The sequence below is a fragment of the Tiliqua scincoides genome, chromosome 1 (genome assembly GCF_035046505.1).
Source record: "Tiliqua scincoides isolate rTilSci1 chromosome 1, rTilSci1.hap2, whole genome shotgun sequence".
NCBI lineage: Eukaryota > Metazoa > Chordata > Lepidosauria > Squamata > Scincidae > Tiliqua > Tiliqua scincoides.
Genome location: NC_089821.1, coordinates 180,953,460 through 180,977,528, shown reverse-complemented (window position 1 = coordinate 180,977,528; position 24,069 = coordinate 180,953,460). Strand labels below are relative to the sequence as shown.

Sequence of the window (24,069 nt, the reverse complement as noted above, 5' to 3'; positions counted from 1 at the left end):
ATATCTCTTTGGTTGAATAGGTTTTTTGGGGGTCCTTTGAGATCAGATTGCAGGCTACAAAAGAAAAATCACATGGAACTCACAAAGCAACTGCAAAGCAAGCATATCCCAAATGCACATTTATTTGCAATTTGAAATAGCAATTTGAAACAGATAAATCTCTCAACAACAACCCCAAAAAAACTATTTAAGCCACTGACCTCACAGAACCTGCACTATCAATGTTTTACAATTTTTCTCTCAGTAGTTAATTCTTAACATTAAATGACAAGACAGCAAAACAACATAATGGGGTAGGAGAAAGAACTTGCATAAAATTAACAATTTTTATTTTGTCAGCTGATGCTAGTATTATTGTAATGATTGCTGCAACATCTCACAAAATTACCTTTTAAGTATTATATGAAGTTAGGAAGCCTTGGTTAACTCCTAAGGTATTAATGGAAATTAATGCCTTAGAAATTAACCAAGGCTTCCTAATCCCTATTATGATCTTCACAGTACAATGTTTCTAACTACTCACAGATCCTATACATACTAGAATTACTGCTCTGATTAACTAAAGTGAAGGGTTGTTATTCACATTTTGGTCATTTCCCCTCCTGGCTAAAATGCAATAAATCTTCGTCAGTTAACGAATGAAGTTTTACCATGAATTATTGAAATTACACGAGTCAGCTTTTCCACACTCAGAAATTTCTTCACATAGAGATAAAAATCTATGGGTTAAAAAAAAACCTAACCATTTTCAGAGAGAGAGAGAGAGAGAGAGAGAGAGAGAGAGAGAGCGTGAGCATGCGCACCATTAACACTTGGCACTTACTCTGGAACAGAGACATTCCTGCGAGTTATTAAACCCTTTTTAATAGTAAAATCCTCCATCCAGTTTTATTCTGGTAAATTGTGATCAAATGTATATATCCTTACGTATGTTTAGTCTTCATATCTACATCTGAATATCATTTTAAAATCTACAATCAATTCTCTTCATATGCAAATTTGCTACTTGTGAATTCTCATATCATCAAGGGGCAGGATTGTCACCTACCTCGTGTTCCCTGTGATGCTCTTCTCACCTATACATGATCTGAACGTCTCTGCTGCCTTCCTGAAGGCTCCAGAGACATTCAAAATGCAACCAGCATAGAGACCTTTGAAATGCCTGTAGGAAGCTTCCCACAAGCATTTCAAAGGGCTCCGTGCTCGTCTCAGGCATCATTTTGAAAGACACTGCTCCTTCGGGAAGGTATTTTCTGTTTCCACAGTGGAGCAGAGTCCTTCTGGAGACAGCAGGGATCTTCAAAATGGCAACCACAACCAACAAGGAGCCTTTAAAATAGCTAGAGGTAGCAGAAGACCAACAGATAAGGTACTCCTCCCCCTAACAACCTCCATTGAATCCCATAGAATCAATGGTTCACTGTGCACAAGTTCACTATCTGCTAGGGCAGTGGTTTCCAAACTGTGGGTCACAACCTGATTTTTGGTGGGTTACCAAAGGGTGATGGAAAGATCAGATAACTGCCTCAGGCCCTGAGGCTATTCAAAAATCAGATATTATAGCTGCTAATTACAGGTCCATGTGGACCCATGCAGTGGAATCAAGTACAGGAAGTGAGTTAGGATTCAGCAATAGCAACTGCCATTGAATCTATCCCCTTCCCGACCTGATCCGCCCATGTCTCACCCCCACTGCTACCTCCACCATCCCTCACCACTGTCCCTCACCACTTCAGTGGTGGGCAGTTCCAGATCCACTGATGTCATTGGGAAGACTCCAACCTTTCCACCAGTATGCTATTGAGTGTGCTGCCAAAGTGCCTTTTACAACTGGAGTGAAGTGCTTTATAGCAGTCAGTGTCAGTGGAAGAGACACAATGACATCAGGTCTGAATAGGATGGGGCCACAAGTATTATGACTGATGTTCTTTGAATGATTATGTGATCATACAACACCACATACTTATATTACCTCCATACATTTGGTATTTATTATATTTATATAGCACCTTTCTCACAGACTCAAGGCGGTTTACATAAGTAGGCTGACTATAAACTTCATTTTATCAAATGGGGTTTTTAAAAATATTATTCTATGATAGAAACTCATAGAGCCCTCCATTTCTCCAAATGTTTCCATTCATAGAGCAATTTCATCCTGACCGCACACCTCTTGTCTTCCAAACTTTCACAAGCAGCTACAAATCATGCCTCAGCTTGTCAAGATGTCATCCATTCCTTGCCAGCTGACTACTCCTCAGTCATTCACATTCCTTCAAGGAGCTCCGTCACCTCCTTCGGCAGCTTCCACTTGCCCATCCAAAGTGAGACAGAAGCTGATCCTGCTTAGTTTCTTCAGGCAAGGCAGCAGCTCAACCTCCAGACCACACCTCCTGTCCAGGCCAGTTTAAGGTCAGTTCTATGGCTAGTTGGAAACCGCACATGCAACCAAGCTTTCACATGATATTCATGACCTTGCACACTTCCCCCTTCTAGTCACACATTAAGTGACACGGTTTTAAACTTCTAGCCCTACTTTAACCAACTGGGATTTGCTACGACATCCAAATCCAGAAAACTCTAGTTAGTGCTAGCCAGAGTTTATGAACTAATGCAGCAGTTCCCAAACTGTAGGCTGTGAACTGGTTTTTTGTGGGTTGCGAGGCCTCCTGGGCAAGCATTTGTTATATAAAGTGGGTGCTAAAATGTTTGAGAAGCACGGAACTAGTGTCTTAGTTAATTCCAGTTTAACAAAATATGCTTTCAACCCTTATTTTTTCACTAGAAGACATGTTAAATGCACCCATACGTTAGGTTATTTTACAAAACATTTTCACAGTTAAGTCCTGTCACATTCAATCTATGTTAGGTAAAAAGTCATAAATGCAACCAGACTGAAGCTAATTAAAATGATTTTTTATTTTTTTTTACAAAATTGGAATTGAACTACAGATTAATGATGCAACATGGGGTAGTATATGAGGCCCGCTAAATATAAAATAGGACATTGGGTTGTATCCAATGAAACTCATGACCCTATGAAATTAAAGTTAATCATGACTACTTTGAAATCTCAATGAGATTTCAATGGTGCTTAGTAATAACTAATTTTCTTTGGATACAACCCCATAATTGTAAATTTATACTTAAAAAAATTCATAGGTCATATCACTATATTTACACACTATGTTTACTATGCTAATATATCAGCATAACAGGTAGACTACTATTAAAGATCTAGAATTGGAGTTCTAGTCCTATATTATACAATTCATAGAATGAGAGACTGTATTTTGGATCATAGGTTCTAATTTCTCTAGGTTAAATTTATGTTTAGAAGAGCATGTTTCCAACCCAATTCATTTGAATAAAAAGTATATTTTTGCAGCTGTGGTTATATGCTACAAGTATATAGAAAGTACTTGCTAAGAGCAAACATAACATAAAACACATTTCAGGAGCATGAATTCTAACATTAGGAGAGAGGTATGTGCTAAACCCACTAGAAGGAAGAAAGCCTCATTAAATGAAGACTCATTCATTCCAGTTCTGTTTTGGAGGACATATTTTTGATCCTCCTGAAAAATTATTACACAGGCAGCCAAGTGTATTGCCTTGAGTTATAAATTATAGTTAGTAAACACAGATGTACCGTATGACAAGTATTCCTGAAGTTCTGCCTCCGGGCAAATAAACATATGTACAGCAAACTCAGTAACGCCAAATAGAAATCAGGTCATCAAAAATACGGCAAGAACATATTTCCAAATTTACACTCCTGTAATTTGCTCAATAGCCAGGAACTATCTGCATCACAAGAGTATGGAAAAAACGACTCTTCATAAATGTCACTGTGAAGGAGTGCCATGTTATATTGTTCTGATGAAAAGCTCTTGCGGCCCACAAAGTCATGTGCAAAAAAGTCATAATTTTTTTTCTCTGTAAACCGCTTTGTGAACTTTTAGTTGAAAAGCGGTATATAAATACTGTTAATAATTAATAATAATAATAATTTTTTTTTGCACGCCAAAAGAAAACTATTTCTGTCCAAAATTAAAAAGAATCTTTTACCTAACAGTGCTCATTTAAAACTTTGTAATTTAGCAAAATGCACGTGCAGTTTGACATCCTTTTATTTATGGTCTTACACAATATTGATTTCAAGCTATATTTCATATGCAATGTACTTAATACAACCAAATATATTTTCTGACCAAATATCCACTCAGAGTGATTTATGCCCCACTCCTATCCTCCACTAACCTGTGTGATACAGTGGTGCCTGGAGGGTCACCCTCCTGGGGGACAGGAGGGCAAACAGGTGCTCTAGGAAGGGAAAATAAAAAAATTTTTTTTTATTTTTTAAGCCACATGGCCAACCATCAGTGGGTCTCCTCAGACCTACACCAGGTTTTTAGCTGGCATAAGTTCATGGAGCTTCAGGGGGCATGTTGAGCCAGAAAAAGGAGATAGGAGCCTAGCATGTGCAACTACCTATCCAGCTCTTCCCCTGAAGCTGTTCATAACCCACTCCTGTCACCATTTTACCTGCTTCAGTCTACATAGGAGCATTCCTTCTAAAATGCCTCACTGAGATTTAGGACAGAAGATCACGAGATTCCCCTACTGTAAGCCCAAAATCGGATTGGCCTATCCATTATATAGGACCATGTACACAGACTTTTACCTAGAGTGAGAAGATGGGTCTAGACTTTATTTGATGGATGTTGTGAGATATCTTTACTCTTGGGAGTGTTTTTATCGAAGCTTTGTGAGCTGTCATGTAGAAGCTGAGAGTACACATCATTCCATGTACCCCAAAATGGTAGGTATGGTCTGCTGGTTGAGCTGAAAGCTGCCCAAAGAATGCTAAGCAGAAGCGGTCCTGGTTGAAAATTGGATGGGAGACCAAAAAGTCAACAAAGCTGTTGTGAGAGGACAGAGCCAGGAGGAGTCACTGTTGTGACCTGTGACTGTGAGATAGTGACTGACTTGCAAGCAATGCCACAGGAATGCAAAGAAGTATGGAGAGTCAGTTTCCAAGGAAGAAAAAGATTAACAGCTTGGCTGACCTGAAGCTGCTCCTGCTCGAGGCTCGGAAGGCACACCCAGATGCCAGACATGGTGGCCAAGCCATGAAGGATTCCATCTGGAAGTGAAGGGTTCTGTGTGTTCGCAGAACAACCATAAACCCCATTTGAAATAAAGATGAGTTTAGTCTAGCCTGCCTTTGTGAACCGCCTTGAGCCTATAAGACTCTCACAATGTGTTGTGAGAATCAGTGAGGAAGGCAGATTACATACTGTAATCAAATGCTACTGTAATTAAAACTTATCCTATGAGTACAAAGAGGCAGAGAATCTGATTTGCTATAGTGCAATTTTTGCCATCCACATGAGTTCTGGGAACAGAAACCCACATGACTAATGAGACTCAACCTGTATATATTAAAGGTAAGATGTCTATACCTTGGCTGTGGCATCTCATACACGCTATACAGAGAATGAGCAGCTGTATCCCATGCAGAGTGAAGCAGGGTGGGTTGAACATAACTTGCTCAAGTAAAGATCCGAGGGCATGTTTTCCACCCTCCAAAACCTGGTATTATTTCCAGCCTCACAAGTATTGAATACAACACACAATGAGCAAACAGACACAGTGAAACCATTTTGCTGCATTCCAACTTGCATTCATACTGATACCACAGTGAGGGATTTTTATTCCTTGTCTGCGATCTGCAAAAGTGAAAGGTTTCTATCAACATAAAGACCTTAATATCATGCATTCTATGAACACTGCTAGGTTCACTGCCAATCCAAATAGAATCATTTATGTCACAAGCTGTACACATCCACAATGAAAAATATCCATGAGGTAGGTGAGGCTGAGAAATCGTGACTGGCCCAACATCACCCAGGAAGCTTTGTGGCTGAGTGAGGATTTGAACCAGGATCTTCCAGGTCTAAGATCAATTCCTGAACCACTACACCATTCTGGCTCTCATTCTGTTCCTTTATAACAAGGAAATACTGGCAAATGAAATCTTAAAAATTCACTTATTTTTAGTCACTATAATCAGAACTGGGAATTCTTAATATTATCAATTTTTCCAATATAAATGGTTGAATTCTTCTTAGTTATTGTCATCCCCCAACCCACCTTTTCTCATTGTCACAAGTTCTGCCCTTGCCCATTCTTTTCTTTCCACATGGCTATTCTATCCTGCAGATCTATTTACTGCTCTCTAACACTTCATTAATTGAGTCTGCCAACTCAAGGACACTATCTAATATTGTGATCTATAGAACTGTGACAAACTTTTAGAACTTGTGATTACTGCCAGCTGAACTAAAAAGTAAAGAACAAGACAGGAAATTGGCTATAAGGCAAATTCTGAGTTTCTGATCATGTTTTAGACTTGTATTTTTGGAAGTTTAACATATTCTAAATGGTTCTGTGTCAAAAGAACCTGACAATCACAGAAAACGCAATAGTAACAATCCTCCTGCCATGTCAACATAAAATTACAAGCATATTATGTGACAACAGATGCCTCCAATAACCATTATTCTAGAAACAAGAGTGAAATAATGTTATAAAAACCCTTTCACCATTTGCGAAAAACAAATAACCATCACTAGCAAGGTTTTCTTGCTACCAGAAAGCCTGGTATAAATGTCCACCCAATTCCTTCCCATTCTTAATTTAAAAAAATACTATCCGCAATCATGCTCACAGCAAATTAAGTTATTAATCTTTGTTTTATTAGTTCAGAAAATACTATTTTCCATATAAGCGCACATTATGAAAGATTAAGGCTTCTTAAAAAATTCTGGAGCAGCTCTTGGAATTCCCAGCAGAAATCCCTTTACTCAAGCAGGCAATGGTTGAAGGACAAAACGGCTAATATTATAATGCCGTTGTACAAATCGATGGTAAGGCCACACCTGGAGTATTGTGTCCAGTTCTGGTCGCCACATCTCAAAGAGGACATAGTGGAAATGGAAAAGGTGCAAAAGAGAGCAACTAAGATGATTACGGGGCTGGGGCACCTTCCTTATGAGGAAAGGCTACGGCATTTGGGCCTCTTCAGCCTAGAAAAGAGACGCTTGAGGGGGGACATGATTGAGGCATACAAAATTATGCAGGGAATGGACAGAGTGGATAGGGAGATGCTCTTTACACTCTCACATAATACCAGAACCAGGGGACATCCACTAAAATTGAGTGTTGGGCGGGTTAGGACAGACAAAAGAAAATATTTCTTTACTCAGCGTGTGGTCGGTCTGTGGAACTCCTTGCTACAGGATGTGGTGCTGGCGTCTAGCCTAGACGCCTTTAAAAGGGGATTGGACAAGTTTCTGTAGGAAAAATCCATTATGGGGTACAAGCCATGATGTGTATGCGCAACCTCCTGATTTTAGGAATGGGTTAAGTCAGAATGCCAGATGCAGGGGAGGGCACCAGGATGAGGTCTCTTGTTATCTGGTGTGCTCCCTGGGGCATTTGGTGGGCCGCTGTGAGATACAGGAAGCTGGACTAGATGGGCCTATGGCCTGATCCAGTGGGGCTGTTCTTATGTTCTTACCCATGGCTATTTCACCTGTTTAAACCGACAGGTATGTATTTAACAACTGTGCAGACAAGTGATGTTCTGCATCCACCTATTTCACTATTCACCTTTCACTTAGGATTTGCAATGCTATCCTTGGGTTATTGGGACATGTTAATTTCAACCACTGTAGCAGCTTGATAGCAAGAGGAAATTTGCTGTATGAAATGTACACTCAGGAAGACCAAGACCATATAAGGGAGCATGTGACAGGACAAGAAAAAAATTGCAAAGTTGAAAATTAAATAAAATGGTAGACTTGAATCATACAGTTAGTCACTGTTGTGGTTTCTTGGAGCTCATTTCACTGAATTTAACACTCATAATGAATTAGCTAAATTCATGCATCATGCTCTTCAAATCAGCAAATAGTACCAAATTAGCAAGCAGAATACATCTCTCTCTCTCTCTCTCATATTACTCCAAAAATGAAACTTATTGAAATAAAACTACACCAGAAATGAGTTAAACATACCCACACTGCTACCACCTCACTTTGCACATGCAGTCCAGGGAATAAGTGGAAACTGGTGGGCACAGCACATCACTAAATACAGCAAAATATAGGGACCTCTCATTTTACGCATGTTTGATTTAGATATTTTTGGAAGAATGCGCTTGTTTAATTAAATACCAAAATATACAGTCACAAATTTTCTGAAATGACTTCCTACATGCTCACGCATGTTCAGCAGTGACACTGTTTTCCCCATCAACCACATCTAGAAAACATTCATCTGCCTAGTCTGAGGTACCTAAAGCTAAAAAGGCACAAAAAGCAAGCACAACTGATATGAAATTAGATGTAATCAACCACTTTTAGAGTGAAGAATGTGCACTGGATATTGGCCATGTGCCTGATTTCAATGGGAGCACTGTTCACAACATTTAAGACAGTGTGGTGAAGAATAATCCTGATCCCCGTATTGCTAATCACACAGGGATTACCCTTGCCTGGCCTCCCCATCATGCAAGACTTTGGGGCTTTTCCCCATTGGTTAATGGTAAAAATATTTTAAAGTTTTTGCATTTTGATTTCCAAAAATATAACCACCATGTAAAATGAGAGGTGCCTGTACAAAACAATTGCTTTTAAATTCCTACCCTACAATTATTTCATTTGAGGCAAAAAGGTAACTGCATTGTAAGTTTGATAACTCACCATCTTTTTTCATATCAATTCCAAGCACATGATTCTTTATGTGTAAGTACTATGAGATAAAAAGTGATAAGGTGTTTGTGGTAACCTATATGGTGTTATTCAGTTTCTTCTAGACCTCACATTAAGGATGAAATGATGATATGGAAATTTATCATCTATTCCAACTGGACTCCCTTTATTTAAGTTTTATTACCTCCATGTGTAAAAAGTTAACGCCAGCTATGATCCCTAAGATTTTTGGCATCCTTACTATGCATAGCATCCAGCAAAAATGAATTTTAATTTTTTTTTGTTTTATTTCCATGGCACAGACATGTCAAACAGTGAAACCTGACTTTACTGTGAAGTGAATATGTGTTAAGTGAATAAAGCTGAATTTTTGTGTGCCTAAAGCAACATTCTTCTACAATACATTTCATAAATCACATCCTGCAATGAATTTGATTTAAATAAAATGATAACTACAGAACTGAGCAATAACTTTACAAGTACATAGAAATGATGATTAGAGGGGGGTGAAAATGGTTTTATTTTTTCATGGATTTTTGTGTTTTCCAAACTTAGAAGTGCAGAAAGAGGTGTAATGCATTTTTATTCCAAGGACGCATTTCCATAAGTTATAGTTATAAACTATAATTGCTTTAAAAGTGTATTAGGTAGGTGATATAGGTAGTATCGTGTGAGCAGATGCAGCCACATACATGCAGGGGTGTTAGGAAATGGGGTTTTTTGGCAGATTTTTGTTTTGTTTTTTTACAAAAATGAGTAGTGCAGAAAGCAGTTATGTGTTATTTCATTATCACAGAAAAAACCCACCTCTAAAGAAGATATATATTGTGAAAGTATAAAACAAAATATTGAAAAGTTAGAAATGCAGGTGCAATCAATTTTCTGTTCAAACACTGCACCAAAACAAGTGAGAAAATAAGGCAGCTCCAGATTATATGAGGCGTGGGGAGAAAAGTGCTACATGTAACAAATGTCCTCAGAATGAATTCCAACTCCATGATTATTAGCACACAATAAATTCAAGGGGAAAAAATTCATGATTCCAAATAAAAAAAGATTTTTCCCTTGATGGTTTTGAAAGCACAACTATAACAAAAGCACTAACAAAAATAGTCCTTGTAAAAAATAAATACATCAAGAGTTATAGCTATACATATCCATAAAGCATGATCCCACAAAGCAAGGAAATCCATGTTAAAAATTATTTGTGAGAAAGTATTCATGTCTTACAGACACAACTGTGGTTTATGAATTGTTCTGCCAGTTGTAGACCTAGCAGTACAACCACAGCTTTATGTAATGTTCTTGCAAATCTCTCAGTACAGTTTGGCACCTACCATTTAATCAATAAGTTGCTCAAGTCACCAATACCAACCTGAAACATGGAACAGTTTCCTAAGCTTCAATTTGTTTTTAATTATCCTATACTAATTAAGGACGAGTCCAAATGCTGACACATTGGAGTAATGTGAATGACAGACATGTTCCCTGTATGTCCACGCCAATATTCCACAAACACACTTGCCAGCATTAGGGATCTAGTTTTTAATCTGGCAAAAAAAGTTCAACAAGAGGACAGCAAAAGGCCCCATCCTTTTCCAAGCTTAGAAAGAATTTTCCCAGACCTTACACTGAGCTTCAGAGGCACTCATAAAAGAACAAGGTCATGCTGCTTTCCAAGTCCCTCAAAGGCTTAGTAAGTCAGGATCAGCAGTGGACATAAAATCTGGTTGGCTACCAAGTTCTGGCGAGCCAAGTTTGTGGCTCCCTGAACTACAGGTCGAGTCTCATGATTCCTGAGGGTTCCATTCCCAGAACTCACATGGATGGCAAAAAACGCACTAAAGCAAATCAATTTAAAGAACAAAGCCCCTTTGCTCCTGTGATTTAAAAACAGCCTTGCTGACCTTTTGAAATGCACACAGAGGCAATCAGTCTCTCTCCAAGCCCTTAGGCTTCACTAGGAGGCAGCAATCCCTCCCTTCACCAGGAGCCCCAGTGATAATCATTGCCATTTAGCCTTCTTTCACATGCTGGGGGGGGGGAGGGGAAGGGAAGAATCAAGCCCAGAGAGAATGATTGATGGATTGTCACCAGGCTGCCCTCTCTTGAATTAAGGAGGCTATTGTTAGACTGTTTTCCTTTAATTTAAAGGGTACTTTTTCTTACCAGCTTTGAGATAGAAAAATCTGTGGACAATTAGGTTATACCTGTAATCACTTGCATGACTGTCTCTCTACAACAGTAAAAGCAGTATTTTTAAATGGTGATTTTAAAGGGGTGCCTTTTTCCCCTTCTCCTTGGATCAGCACATTCCTTCTCATTTGCAGGGGCCATTCCTGTCAAGTCAAATCCGCGTATAAAAAATATGTGTATAACAAGGTTGGACCTGTATTCCATATGCACTAGAATTGCATCTTAAAAACAACCTCCAAAAAACATCTTAAAAACAACCTCCAAATTTTACATTACAAAGGCAACATTGTAAATAGGAATGTGAAATACAATTTGTAAAGATACTTCTGAAAGTGCCTAACAGTGAGTGACTCTGCAGTGAGTGACTCTGCAAATTAACAGAATTCCTTTTATTTATGTGTCATGTTTCTAATTAAGCAAATTCCTTAATGCAGGCTGTTATTTCGAATGCCTGGATTACTCACAGACTAACTGCTCATTCCAGGGTTTATATTAATAAGCCAAAAGGGCAAGGAAGGTTCCAAAGGAATGGATAGCAGTCTGTGTGTGGCTATTTGCAGAGAAAGAGTTTAAGGATAAAGCTCTGCCTTTTGTTAAAAGCCACTCTATTCCTGGTCTTACTAGAAAGAGTTCCTGGCACTCCGTTTCATAACAGAGCACAGGGTGCTACAATGTTTTGTACAGCCATAAAGGCGGCTCTTCACAATACATCCTTTGAATCTTCAATAAAATCAGCAATCCTACGCATAAGAAATTCATTTTCTGCATTTCAAGCCCACTTTCACCAAGTCAAGATAGTAACGTTTCAAGCTAAACTCTGTAGACCATTATCAAAAAAGGCATCCTATGCATGTCCACCCAGAAGTACCGTATTTTTCGCTCCATAAGACGCACCCCCCCCCCCGAAAAGTGTGTGTGTGTCTTATGGAGCAACCCCCCGAAAAGGGTGTGTGTGTGTGCGTCTTATGGAGCGAATACTGCAAAAAAGAGTGCACATTATGTTATGCTTCATGCCAGTTTATGCTCATATTCACCCTAAGAAGGAGGAGGGATCTTCATGCCAGTTTATGCTCACATTCACCCTAAGAAGGAGGAGGGATCTTCATGCCAGTTTATGCTCACATTCACCCTAAGAAGGAGGAGGGATCTTCATGCCAGTTTATGCTCACATTCACCCTAAGAAGGAGGAGGGATCTTCATGCCAGTTTATGCTCACATTCACCCTAAGAAGGAGGAGGGATCTTCATGCCAGTTTATGCTCACATTCACCCTAAGAAGGAGGAGGGATCTTCATGCCAGTTTATGCTCACATTCACCCGAAGAAAGGGGGGGATCTTCATGCCAGGATAGATGGATGAAAATGGAATGAGAATATGGGTTGAAAAGGTGTGGTCCAAACGTCCTGGAGGACTTCTGAAAAAATGAGTGAAAACATCATGGGACTCAGTAAAGGAGGAGATCCTTGTACAGTCATTCAAAAAATGTGGCATTAGCAATGCCTTAGATGGAAGTGAAGACGGTATCTTATATGAAGATAGCGAAGAAAGTGATATCAGTGATTGTGAGCAAATGAGCTTCATAAATTCTGACTCTAGCGATGATGAGTTCTTGGGGTTTCCAGAAAACTAGAGTACTCAAACCTTTAAGTCTCTCCATTTGTTAATGACAGTGATGGTTCTTAATGCCACTGTTGACTGCTGTTCACTTTACATGGTTCAAATGTTATTCTGTTATAGTTTATTAAATATTTTATTACACTATTTGGTTCAGAATATTTTTTTCCTGTTCTCCTCCTCTAAAAAATAGGTGCGTCTTATGGTCAGGTGCGTCTTATGGAGCGAAAAATATGGTAAGTTCCTTTGTGTTCAATGGGGCTTATTCCCAGGTAAGTGTATGTGGAATTGCGGCCTTTGTGTGTTAAACTCTGCTACTAAAATAAATGGAATTTTAAATGCTCACTTTTGGTTGGATCATGCCTTGTGTTTGTTTGTTTTTAATCACAAAAGTAGATATATTTACATCAAATGGCAAGGGTGGAAGTTAGAAACAATACAAACAGCAGCTACCTTTAACATTTAGCAGCAAACACTATGTATTTCTGAGTAACTGTTTCAATGAAAACCTTTATCCAAACTGAAGTCCCAATCTTATTCAAAAGGCATGCCAGGCCTTTGCGATGCAGTATACAACATGTCTTCCCAGCACTAAGGCTTAGCACCGATTGCCTCTAAGTAGGTGCTGTGGGTATACCATCACCAGTGATGTGCCTGTTTGCAACAGTCATTGCAGGGGAAGCACGCTAGCCACCAATGCTGCCCCGGCTTAGGATTGGGCTGCAACCCTGGCAGCTGTCATTAGAAAATATAAATGCAGTATGTATTATCTCAAAAACAAAAATTAACTTCAATCACTCAAAACAATGTTTTCTACTCTAGAGAAGGACTTTTATACTTGAAAGAAGAATCTCAAATACTGAAATGCTTTATAAAACTACACATTTCTGATGAGCTAAACCAACTTCAACCAAAGTAAATGTATTCCTTGAATGAGAAAGAATCATTTAAGTTGTTTTACATTCTCTCCTCATAGGTGACAGATTAATAGCGAGACACAGCTGGACAATTACCATTCCAATTGCGAAAAACACGTTTTTAAACACAACATGTTTTTCTAAATTATACCCAAATACACAAAGAACTGAAGATTACCTGAACCGTAGAACTAATTTCAGATGCAAAACCTCCTGTAATAGGGGCTTCATGGCTGATCAGCAATCGTCCAGTCTTTGCCACTGACTGAAGAGGGAAAAGCAGAACAAAGTTTTGATACATACACAAAATACTGAACACAATATGCTCAGTTTCAATTACAATAGAAACTTTCTGCCTTAATCAATACAATTACAGAAGTATTCTTAAAATACTATTTTTTAAAGGATAGAATGTGGTTATTAAATTCATCTGCCAATAGTTAGATTAAAAAACACATGTAACTGGTACAAAAACTTAATGGCAACACAGAGCAGCAAACATTGCTGAGTTATCTGTCCAGTATGCTACTACTGAAATTTTTTAAGCTGTGTGTATGGTGTTATTTAGCCAAAAACACCAACAATACCAAAAACACCACGTATTGAATCAAACATCAAATGATTTAAACAGAGCAGCCATCACTATTTAACTGTTCCAAACATTTCTGCTAGTTCAGAAGTTAATCTCTTTCACAGTTAAAAAGCGATGATGTGTATAGTTTTTTGCCCTGGTTTCACTTATTTGCTTTCTTTAGGAAACACAATAGTAATAGGTAGAGGTATTCTTGAACGTTTTATTTTTGGGCAGATTTCGTTTTCCCCCCCCCCCCCAAGGAAAACGTGCAGAAAGCAGTGTTGTGTGTCTTTATTTCTAAGGTGCATTTTATAAGTTATGATTTAAATTTAACATAATTTATAATTTAAATTTATTATAATTATAAATTAAAATAAGTTTTAAAGTGTACTAAGTAGGTGATATAGACGGTATAGTGTCAGCATTTGGAGTCATAGTCATTATTGAGTCAACTAGGTGTTAGATAATAGTTTTTTCTCTTCACAACTCGGTGGGTTGTGACCTAATTTCTGGTAGGTCCCACAGAGCCTCCAATGAAAACACAGGTGATAGAAAGATCAGATAACTAATTGCCACAAGTCCTGAGGCTATTCAAAAATCAGATAGCTACTAACTGCTCTGCAAACAGCTGAGCTCCTGCAGTTTGCAAGTGTCTGTAAATATAGGAAAATAAAATGTTTCAGCATATTTTCTAGTGTGTTTTTCCCCCCCAAGTCCATCAATGAAAGATAGTGGGAGCAGGGAAGGCTAGGTCACATAACTAAGCCCCTTCAAGTCGTGAGGCTATTTATTAGGGTTACCTCATTAGAAGAACTGGATCAAGTTTTTTGCAAATAAATATTATTTGTAAGTAAATAAAAATATTTCTTTCTAGATCACCTTTTTTAAAGTCTTGTAAAGCTAGGTGGGTCCCAATAGGGTGTCATTTTAAAAAGCAGGTCCTGGTGCTAAAAAGTTTGAGAGCTACTGGTCTAGTGGAACTTATTCACAGAAGGATGTGACCAGTACAAATGGGTTTAAATCTATAACAAGGGAGATTTCATTTAAACATTAGGAAGGACTTCCTGATGGTACAAACTGTTCAACAGTGTGCAGACTGCCTCAGAAGGTGATAGACACTCCATCACTGGAGGTCTTTCAGGAGAAGCTGGATAGCCACCTATTGAGATTGGTGGCTTAGTTCTGCAATCATTGCAGTCATAGACAGCCTGCATTGGCAAGGGGCTGATAGTCTTGTAGGTTCCTTCCAACTCTATGATTCTGTGTGCATACTGCTACATTCTGTGTCCCCTCTTGCATCCTCAACATGCTGAAAAAGAAATTCAGAGCCTGGCATGACCTACCAAGATAATAGATGGGACACATCTGAAAAAAATCCTAGTAAAACCTTCAGCAATGTGAATTCCCATGAATGGGTGCTGGTCTATCCCTGGACCACTAGTCTCTTCCCCCATGAGCAAGCCAGGCAGCCTAACTTGCTTCAGATCAAGCATACAAAAATACCAAAAAACTCTCCAGTTGAACCCTAACACTACACATGCAATTCCAGTCTTCAAGACTGAGCCAGGCAAGTGAGATTGTAGTGTCATAACTCACATTATTAAGCCAATTTTAGGGGGCATGAACTATACAACTGTAAGTTATTTCCAAACCACAGAACATAGCTTTTGTGAATCTATTATAGTGCTCCATTCTTCCGAGGTAACTGTACAAAAGAACTGCAGCTCAACCCTCAGGACAATGCTTTTTAACAAAATTACACACACACACACCCCACTAAAAATTTACTTGTGTTTTACAAGCATTGGATCAAGTTGTAATTAATGGCCAGCACCATGCCATTTCCTCACACACATCGGCTTCACCTTTTAACTACTGAACTAATTCCTAGCAAATGTTTCATCTATAATTCTTTGATGCCTGTTCCAATGGCAGCAACAATCTAAAACATTCTATTCACACATAAAAGAGACTAAACATTATTAAGATTTTTCCAGTTTTCTGCAAATTGCAAAAGGTTGGCTACAAGCATCAGTTTATGTCTTTTAGATCTAAATCATTTTGAAAAAATATCTAATTACTGAACATTTTGCTTGTTTGTTTTTTTCTTCAAAAAAATGTTTAAAGTTAAGCTATCTAAATAGCTGATATTGCTATAGCATGTATAGATACTGATACAGCATGATATTACTATGTTCCCAAGGTTGCCCAGTGCTGGAAAGAAGACCTCCTATAATGTCATGCACATTGTGCCAAATCTTTGGAGAAAGGGCAGGATACAAAATGAAGCAAGTACTCGTATAACACCAACATTGCATTCTTTCAAATATCAATGCGCTATTTTAAAACTTCTTTAGAATTTTTCTCTATTGTAATTGAATTAAAGTATGTGCAATTGAAGTAATGGAACATTATAATTCTGATCTTGGGGTGGTGGTGGACAGGTCGATGAAAGTGTCGACCCAATGTGCGGCGGCAGTGTGCGGCAATGTGCGGCAGCCTTCTTGCCAATTGTATGCTTGGGATCATTAGGAAAGGTATTGAGAACAAAACGGCTAATATAATGCCGTTGTACAAATCAATGGTAAGGCCACACCTGGAGTATTGTGTCCAGTTCTGGTCGCCGCATCTCAAAAAAGACATAGTGGAAATGGAAAAGGTGCAAAAGAGAGCGACTAAGATGATGACTGGGCTGGGGCACCTTCCTTACGAGGAAAGACTATGGCATTTGGGCCTCTTCAGCCTAGAAAAGAGACGCCTGAGGGGGGACATGATTGAGACATACAAAATTATGCAGGGGATGGACAGAGTGGATAGGGAGATGCTCTTTACACTCTCACATAATACCAGAACCAGGGGACATCCACTAAAATTGAGTGTTGGGAGAGTTAGAGCAGACAAAAGAAAATATTTCTTTACTCAGCGTGTGGTTGGTCTGTGGAACTCTTTGCCACAGGATGTGGTGATGGTGACTGGCCTGGATGCCTTTAAAAGGGGATTGGACAAGTTTCTGGAGGAAAAATCCATTACGGGGTAAAAGCCATGATGTGTATGCGCAACCTCCTGATTTTAGAAATGGGTTATGTCAGAATGCCAGATGCAAGGGAGGGCACCAGGATGAGGTCTCTTGTTATCTGGTGTGCTCCCTGGGGCATTTGTTGGGGCGCTGTGAGATACAGGAAGCTGGACTAGATGGGCCTATGGCCTGATCAGTGGGGCTGTTCTTTTGTTCTTGTGAGGCCCACTGAAGTGACCTCTGGAGGACAAAGGGGGCCTTTGTGAGAAGGGCTGAGAAAGTTCCTTGCCCAAGCTTCCTTCCACTCATGCAACAGATAAACGTCAACCCTAGTTGTACAATCATTTCCAATGACTTCAGTAATCAAAGGCACAGCAAGTAAAAATAGTTGTATAGTACTTGTTACTAAGTACTTAGGTATTGGTACACAAGACCTCATACTAACTCAGTAAACCTGCAGCAGCTGAAAATCTCACTGCATTCCAACAACTCTTCAGACAACTAGAAATATCTGACTTCATGCAAGCCAATCTCGAGGGGAAGATTGCTCAAATGGTTGAACAGAAGAGGCCTATGACAATACCATTTAATGTACAAAAATCACCTCAAGATGATTGAATAAGTACTGTTAAGTAATGAATACTTAACTATATTCCTTGGAACAACAGTACAGGTGTCCCCTCATGTCCGTGGATCTGGTATCCATGGTTTCACCTACCTGCAGATCCGCACCCTACACCCATTACTCATTTTCCATTAGAAGCAATTGAAGCACAGGTGATGTTTCTTTTTTGCTTAACTGAAAAAACGCGATGTGCAGGCTGCTAGAGGGAGACTAACCAAATGTTAACAGGAAACAGAAACTGTCCTGCTTCCTGCTAATGTTCGGTTAGTCTCCTCTCTGTAGTGTGCAGGATGGTTTCATCCAGTACCACTGTCAGCACTTCTTCCAATGCTACTAAGGAAATTCTGGGCTCCCAACATTTCCTTCACCAGCCATTATGGGAAAAGAAGGAGGCAGTGGTGGGGTGAACACCAAGTAAGAGAGGTAAGCCAACCCCCCATCTTTCTGCTTCACACTACAGTGCAAGAAGATGATGGAGCCAGTCCTGGCTTCATGGAAGCAACAGGCTGGGGGATAAAGTAGTTACCCCCCCCCCTCCAATTTGCTGCCTGACAGTTCTCAACTCATATCATAGATGAGCTGCTCCTGTGAGGGACGTACTGGTTTACACAAGTTAAGTACTGCATGCACTCTACAGTCCCTATCCTGAACTTATTCCATTGTTTCTTATGGGAGACATTTGCCCTCTTTAAGCCTGGTGAAAGGCATGGATGTACACACAAGTTCCCATTAATCTCTATTTACACAGTTTCCTATGGACAGAATTCTCCTTAAGAAGCCATTTTGCTATAAGTCTAAGTTTTCTGGTCATTAGCCCTGCCTTATAAAGGGAGCCTCGTGTAAATACATATATTAAATATATTTTTTTTCCTTCAGAAAAAAAATATAATAACAACAACAACAACAACAGGTATTTATATATCGCCTTTCTTGGTCTTTATTCAAGACTTTATTCAAGGCGGTTTACATAGGCAGGCTTTATTTAAATCCCTTATTAAATAGGGATTTTTACAATTTGAAAGAAGGTTCTTTCTTTCAAGAACCACTACATTCAGGTGTTTCATTCCGATCTGGCTTCACATTCTGGCCTCCATCCTCCCACGCTCAGAGCAGATGGAATTGCTCGGCTCGGAAAAAAAAAGAATACTGCAATCTTATGCACATTTACTGGAAGTGGCTGAAAATACAACTGCAATCAAGTGCACATTTACTGGAAGTGGCTGAAAAGTGGCTTTTCAGCCACACTAGACGCTGTGCCAGAACCACCATCCAGAGCGCGATACCATAGTCTTCCGAGACTGAAGGTTGCCAACAACACCTTACTGGAAGTAAGTCCGACTGAAATAAATGGGGCATACTTCTGAGTGCATAGGACTATGCTATAAATGACCGATTTAAAATGCTGCATTATGTGGAAAAACAAGATAAAATATATGTTATACAAATACATAAGCATCCACTCAATGCAGGGAAAGAACGGTAGGAGCTACTATAACATTTAGATGTCAAACCTATTATTCCAATAATATGACCCTGAAAAATTGATTACCTTTGGATTGACTTCATTGAAAGCTATTTAAGGACTATTTTTCCCCACACACTGACCCACTAACTTTCAAAAGAGTAAAAGTCTCAATGCCTTTTGCAACACATTTTCCACAACTTAGTTCAACACATTTTCTCTTTCACAAATGAATGCAAAGACTCAGCAAAGCCTAAGAAAGACTTTTTTGTCCTGCTGTCCCCATGCATTACATTCATGTAAAAATGAGGCAAAGGTTGCCCCACAGAATTCAAACAACTTACAGAAAGTTGGACTTCCTAGCCCTCATTAACAAAAATCCTACTGTATGACTCACCTCATTCACACTTTTAAACATCATTTGAAATTGGCACTAACAGGCATCTGTCATCTAATGTTTCTGGGCTGTAACAGTCAGATACATTTCAAGGCTCAACCAATTTTAGTAATTGAATCATTCATACATTACAAACAAATAAAAAAATCACTTGTGGAAAAGAACCATGTAAGACAATGATGTCTTGAGATTATAACAAGCCTCAACTTTAGTCGAACCAAACTAAGAGTACTAGGGGTCTCTTTTTCTCTCTTTGTCACAATCTAAAAGTAGGGATGCTATTGTAGGCTAAAAGGTAGCCTACGAGTTTCATCTAATATACATTGAGTAATTTCTAGTAGGGAACTTGCAATGCATTCATTGGTTGTATCAAAAAGCTTTAGACCCAAGCGTCCATGTTCACAGTCTGAGATCCTGTCACTTGAAAAGTTCGGCTTGCACCCTTAAACATTTCTTCTACATCCTCAAAGACCCAGTCCAAACTGTAAAAATGCTACACATAAAAAAAACAACCCACAAACTAATAACAGATATTTTGAGGTGTAACACCACAGAAATGATATCTGACAATGCAGTTAAACATATCATTAAGACAGAGCTAAAGTCTGACAAACTTATTTTCTTTCAACAACACAAAACAAGCCCTGTCCTCTAGATCAGGGGTGCTCAAACCCTGGCCCAGGGGCCACCTGCAGCCCTCAGGGGCTCAATCTGGCCCTTGGGGAGCCCCCAGTCTCCAACAAGCCTCTGGCCCTCCAGAGACTTGCTGGAGCCCATGCTGGTCTGACACAACTGGTCTCAGCATGAGGACGACTATTCAACCTCTCACCTGAGCTGTGGGATTGTTGCACGGTGGTTGCCTAATTGTTGTGTCCGCAGCAATCTTCATACAAGCTCAGAGTGAGCTTGAAGAGCAAAGCTGAAAATAAACTCAAAAATAGACTCGGTAAGCAAGCTTGGTGAAAATGAGCAAACATTTATTCATTGCCAGCAATGGGCTTCTCTCAGTGGTTCAAAATGGGGAACACAGAGAGCTGTGGTCTCTCAGTGTCCCAGAGAAAAAGCAACATTCCGTGCTGGGTGTGACCTTATATACCTGTAGGGTCCCTTTGTTTGAGAAAATCCCAATCCTATTTGTTAGAGCCTGTGATGTCAGAAATGGGGATTTTTCATAACTCCTCCTTCCTAGTGCTATCATATTTCCAGAATGTACTGTTCTCAGGACTTGCCAGGGGGCAGTGTGCCTCTATCTTAATTTTCCTAATTACACTAATCTTGTAATTATCCATTTATTTAATCCATGTTTATACTCATTTTATTCAGTATTTTATCCTCGTTTCCAATCTAATTTCAAATATTTTATTTCTATTTGCCACAAAAAGTTATTAGAAGATTTCTGATTTCTATAAAATCTCTCTCTTCTCTGATATAAGTTGCATTTTTAAGAGAAATCTCTGGCTGGAGGCCTCTCTCCCACATTCCTGAGGCATCTTCCTTATCGGATTCTGCCAACTTTGATATGTAGTCTTCACTAGTTTCATATCTGTTCTGTCAACTTTGATTTTGAACAGACTTCCTGCTAATGAGTCTGTGTCTACCAAGATTAATTATTCTCATTACTAGAAATATTCTTAAATTCACTATCTATTCTGGCGCCTAGGAAAGTCTGGGTATTTTAGTTAGTTGTCAAGTTTGAAATATTCCTGCTTAGATAAGAATTCCACATTCCAAATTAGCTGTACAGCATCTATTTGCAAGCCTCACTTTAAGGCAGACTCAAATCCTTTTAACTTAGTTCTTCCCTTATTAATTTAACTAATATTCAGCAAAGAATATACTTGCTAACTTCCGAGTTTACAAACAATAAATTTTGTAACATTCTATGTGCTACTTTCCTTTAAATGACTTCAGAACAGCTTTTAAAGTCCCTTTTTGGTGCTGGAGCTTCTGAATTCAAACTGTTCAGAAGCTGGCATTTTCATTTGTGGACCATGTGGCTTCTGTTTACGACTTCATCAGTTAACCCTCATTACCCCCATTAGGGTTCATCAGTTTATTGCCTGGCCAATTTGCTACTGTTTAGAGATCATAGAAGGCTCCCTTTGTCTAAATGTAGGCCTTTCTTCTGCAGCCTAACTCTTAGATGTTACACTGCTTCTCTTTAAATATATTATTTTAAAACTTTATCCTGGTTTAACAATGTCTTTTTAGCTTTAAAATAATCCAAGCTATTTAGATTCTTTTAAAATCCAGATTGCTTCTTTGTTCCAGTCTGACTTGCAGATGGGGGCTGCATTTCAGACTTCTGTTACAGCCTATCTTTATCCATCACCTTGACAGTTCCTTTGAAGCTTCAGCTTGACTATAAATTCTAACTAGTTAGCTTGACAACTAATAGCTGTTATCTTGATTGTGTCAAATTGGTTTATTGCTTAAGCAATTAACTACCTCCACTTGTTATCTGGGGCCTCTGTGTGTTAGGCTAGTATTTCGTTAACCCATCTCTGACTCTGAAGGGTGACACAGAGTTCATTTGATTTTACTGTATTCCCTATTTATTTCCTAACTTATTTCCCCATTTCCTCTACTTATTATACTTCTCCTTTAATTTTGTTCTTATAAAAGAGCAATTGGGATGTATCCTTGATTCCTTCCTAACAGACTTTTCCTTGAGGACTCCCAGCTCGTGGTCCTCCCTCTAAGGCTTCTGGGTAAAATGGATTCAAACTCTTCTTGGCAACTGTGCTTGTGAATATGCTAACATACATAACATTAGCACATGAACATTTTACTGTATTTCCTTCTGGCCTGTTAAGCATAAGTTTGGCTTTTCCCTTTGGCCTTGCCTTAGGATGAGAACTCCCTCCACTGCTTGCTGTTTCACGTTTGTGATATAGCAATGGCTCGTACAAATTATGTACAATCTTGTGCAGTATAGTAATTGTTCTTATGGGAAATTAATCTATTCCATAAAGCTGATTATGTCAGGGGTCACCTTATTTCTATGGAATCAGATTTGGTTTTTATTTTAGCCAATTTTACCTAATTCTGAGCTAAGCAGTGAGCTCTTTTAAAAGGTTTTTGATATTGCGGTCTATTTTATGTTTTATATCTTTTATTAGTTGGTTTGGCCTGCATGATGTTTATAATTATTCTCCCTTTTTAGCTTATGGACATTTCGCAATTTACTGATCTTTTATTGTAACGACCTATGGTTATCACAATTAAACTTTGACTGACTGATTGACTGATATAGCAATGGCAGTGAAGGAAAGGCTGGCCTTGCTTTGTGCAAGGCCTTTTATAGGCCTTGAGCTACAAGACCTTCATTCATTCATATAAGTTCCATCTCTAATAAATTCATTTATGTAAATTTATTCAAATTTTAAACGTAAATTAATTCTTTTTTTCCTGGCCCTGGATACAGTGTCAGAGAGATGATATGGCTCTCCTACCAAAACGTTTGGACACCCCAGGCGGCCCTCGAGGCCTCTCAATGCGGCCCTCAGGAAGCCCCCAGTCTCCAATGAGCCTCTGGCCCTCCAGAGATTTGTTGGAGCCCACACTGGCCCAACGCAACTGCTCTCAGTGTGAGGGCAACTGTTTGACCTCTCGTGTGAGGGCTACCTCCACTGCTGGCTGTTTCACATTTGTGATGCAGTGGCAGCAGCAAAGGAAAGGCCACCCTTGCTTTGTGCAAGGCCTTTTATAGGCCTTGAGCTATTGCAAGACCTTCATTCATTCATATAAGTTCATCTTTAATGTATTCATTTATGTAAACTTATGTTAATTTATTCAAATTTAAAATGTAAATTAATTCTTTCCCCCCTCCGGCCCCCGACACAGTGTCAGAGAGACGATGTGGCCCTCCTGCCAAAAACTTTGGACACCCCTGCTCTAGATCATGGGTCTCTATGGCCAAAGGCCTGATAGCTTTTTACAGAGATGGCTTGCCTGATCCGTGGCAGATTAATTCTCCCCTATTGGGATTCCCTGCCCTGTCCCTGCACAGCAAGCACTGAAGCCACAGACTTACATTTCCTTGCCTGCTGTGACTCAGACAAACCAGCCTCAAGCTATGGGAGCCGCTTAGAAACTTGCCAAGCAGCTTCCCAATGTAGAAAATGGCATCCCTGCTCCAATAGTAACTGTGACACCAAATAGGTGGGGCTGGGGAAGGGGAGCATGTGTGCAATGCAACTGGGAGCTTAAAAGCATGCTTGCAGCCCAGGGTGAAGCCGAGTACAGGCACAAAGCAAAAAGCTGAATGAAAGCTCCTTCCTTACAAAAGGAGCCACGAAAGGCCCAGGGAAGTGGATCTATAGCTCTAGCACAACTCTCATTAATTCTGAAACAAATTTGTGTCACCCAACATGGTTATTTATTGTAAGATTGATGTGATTTCTGACGTATTTTCACCATTTATATCCAATTTAGAAAGTAATGCAAGAATGGCACATCAGGGTATGTTTTTTGAATATACAGT

The 24,069-nt window shown here is 39.2% G+C and overlaps 1 protein-coding gene across 1 annotated transcript in view; it reads right to left on the bottom strand.

Moving 5' to 3' along the window:
- The window catches only part of BCKDHB (branched chain keto acid dehydrogenase E1 subunit beta), a 63,616-nt gene that overhangs the window by 16,203 nt on the left and 23,344 nt on the right, over nucleotides 1-24,069 (bottom strand). The window contains exon 9 of the mRNA XM_066612467.1: nucleotides 13,688-13,774. Within this exon, the coding sequence (XP_066468564.1) occupies nucleotides 13,688-13,774 (87 nt within the window). The remainder of the gene's footprint in view (nucleotides 1-13,687; nucleotides 13,775-24,069) is intronic.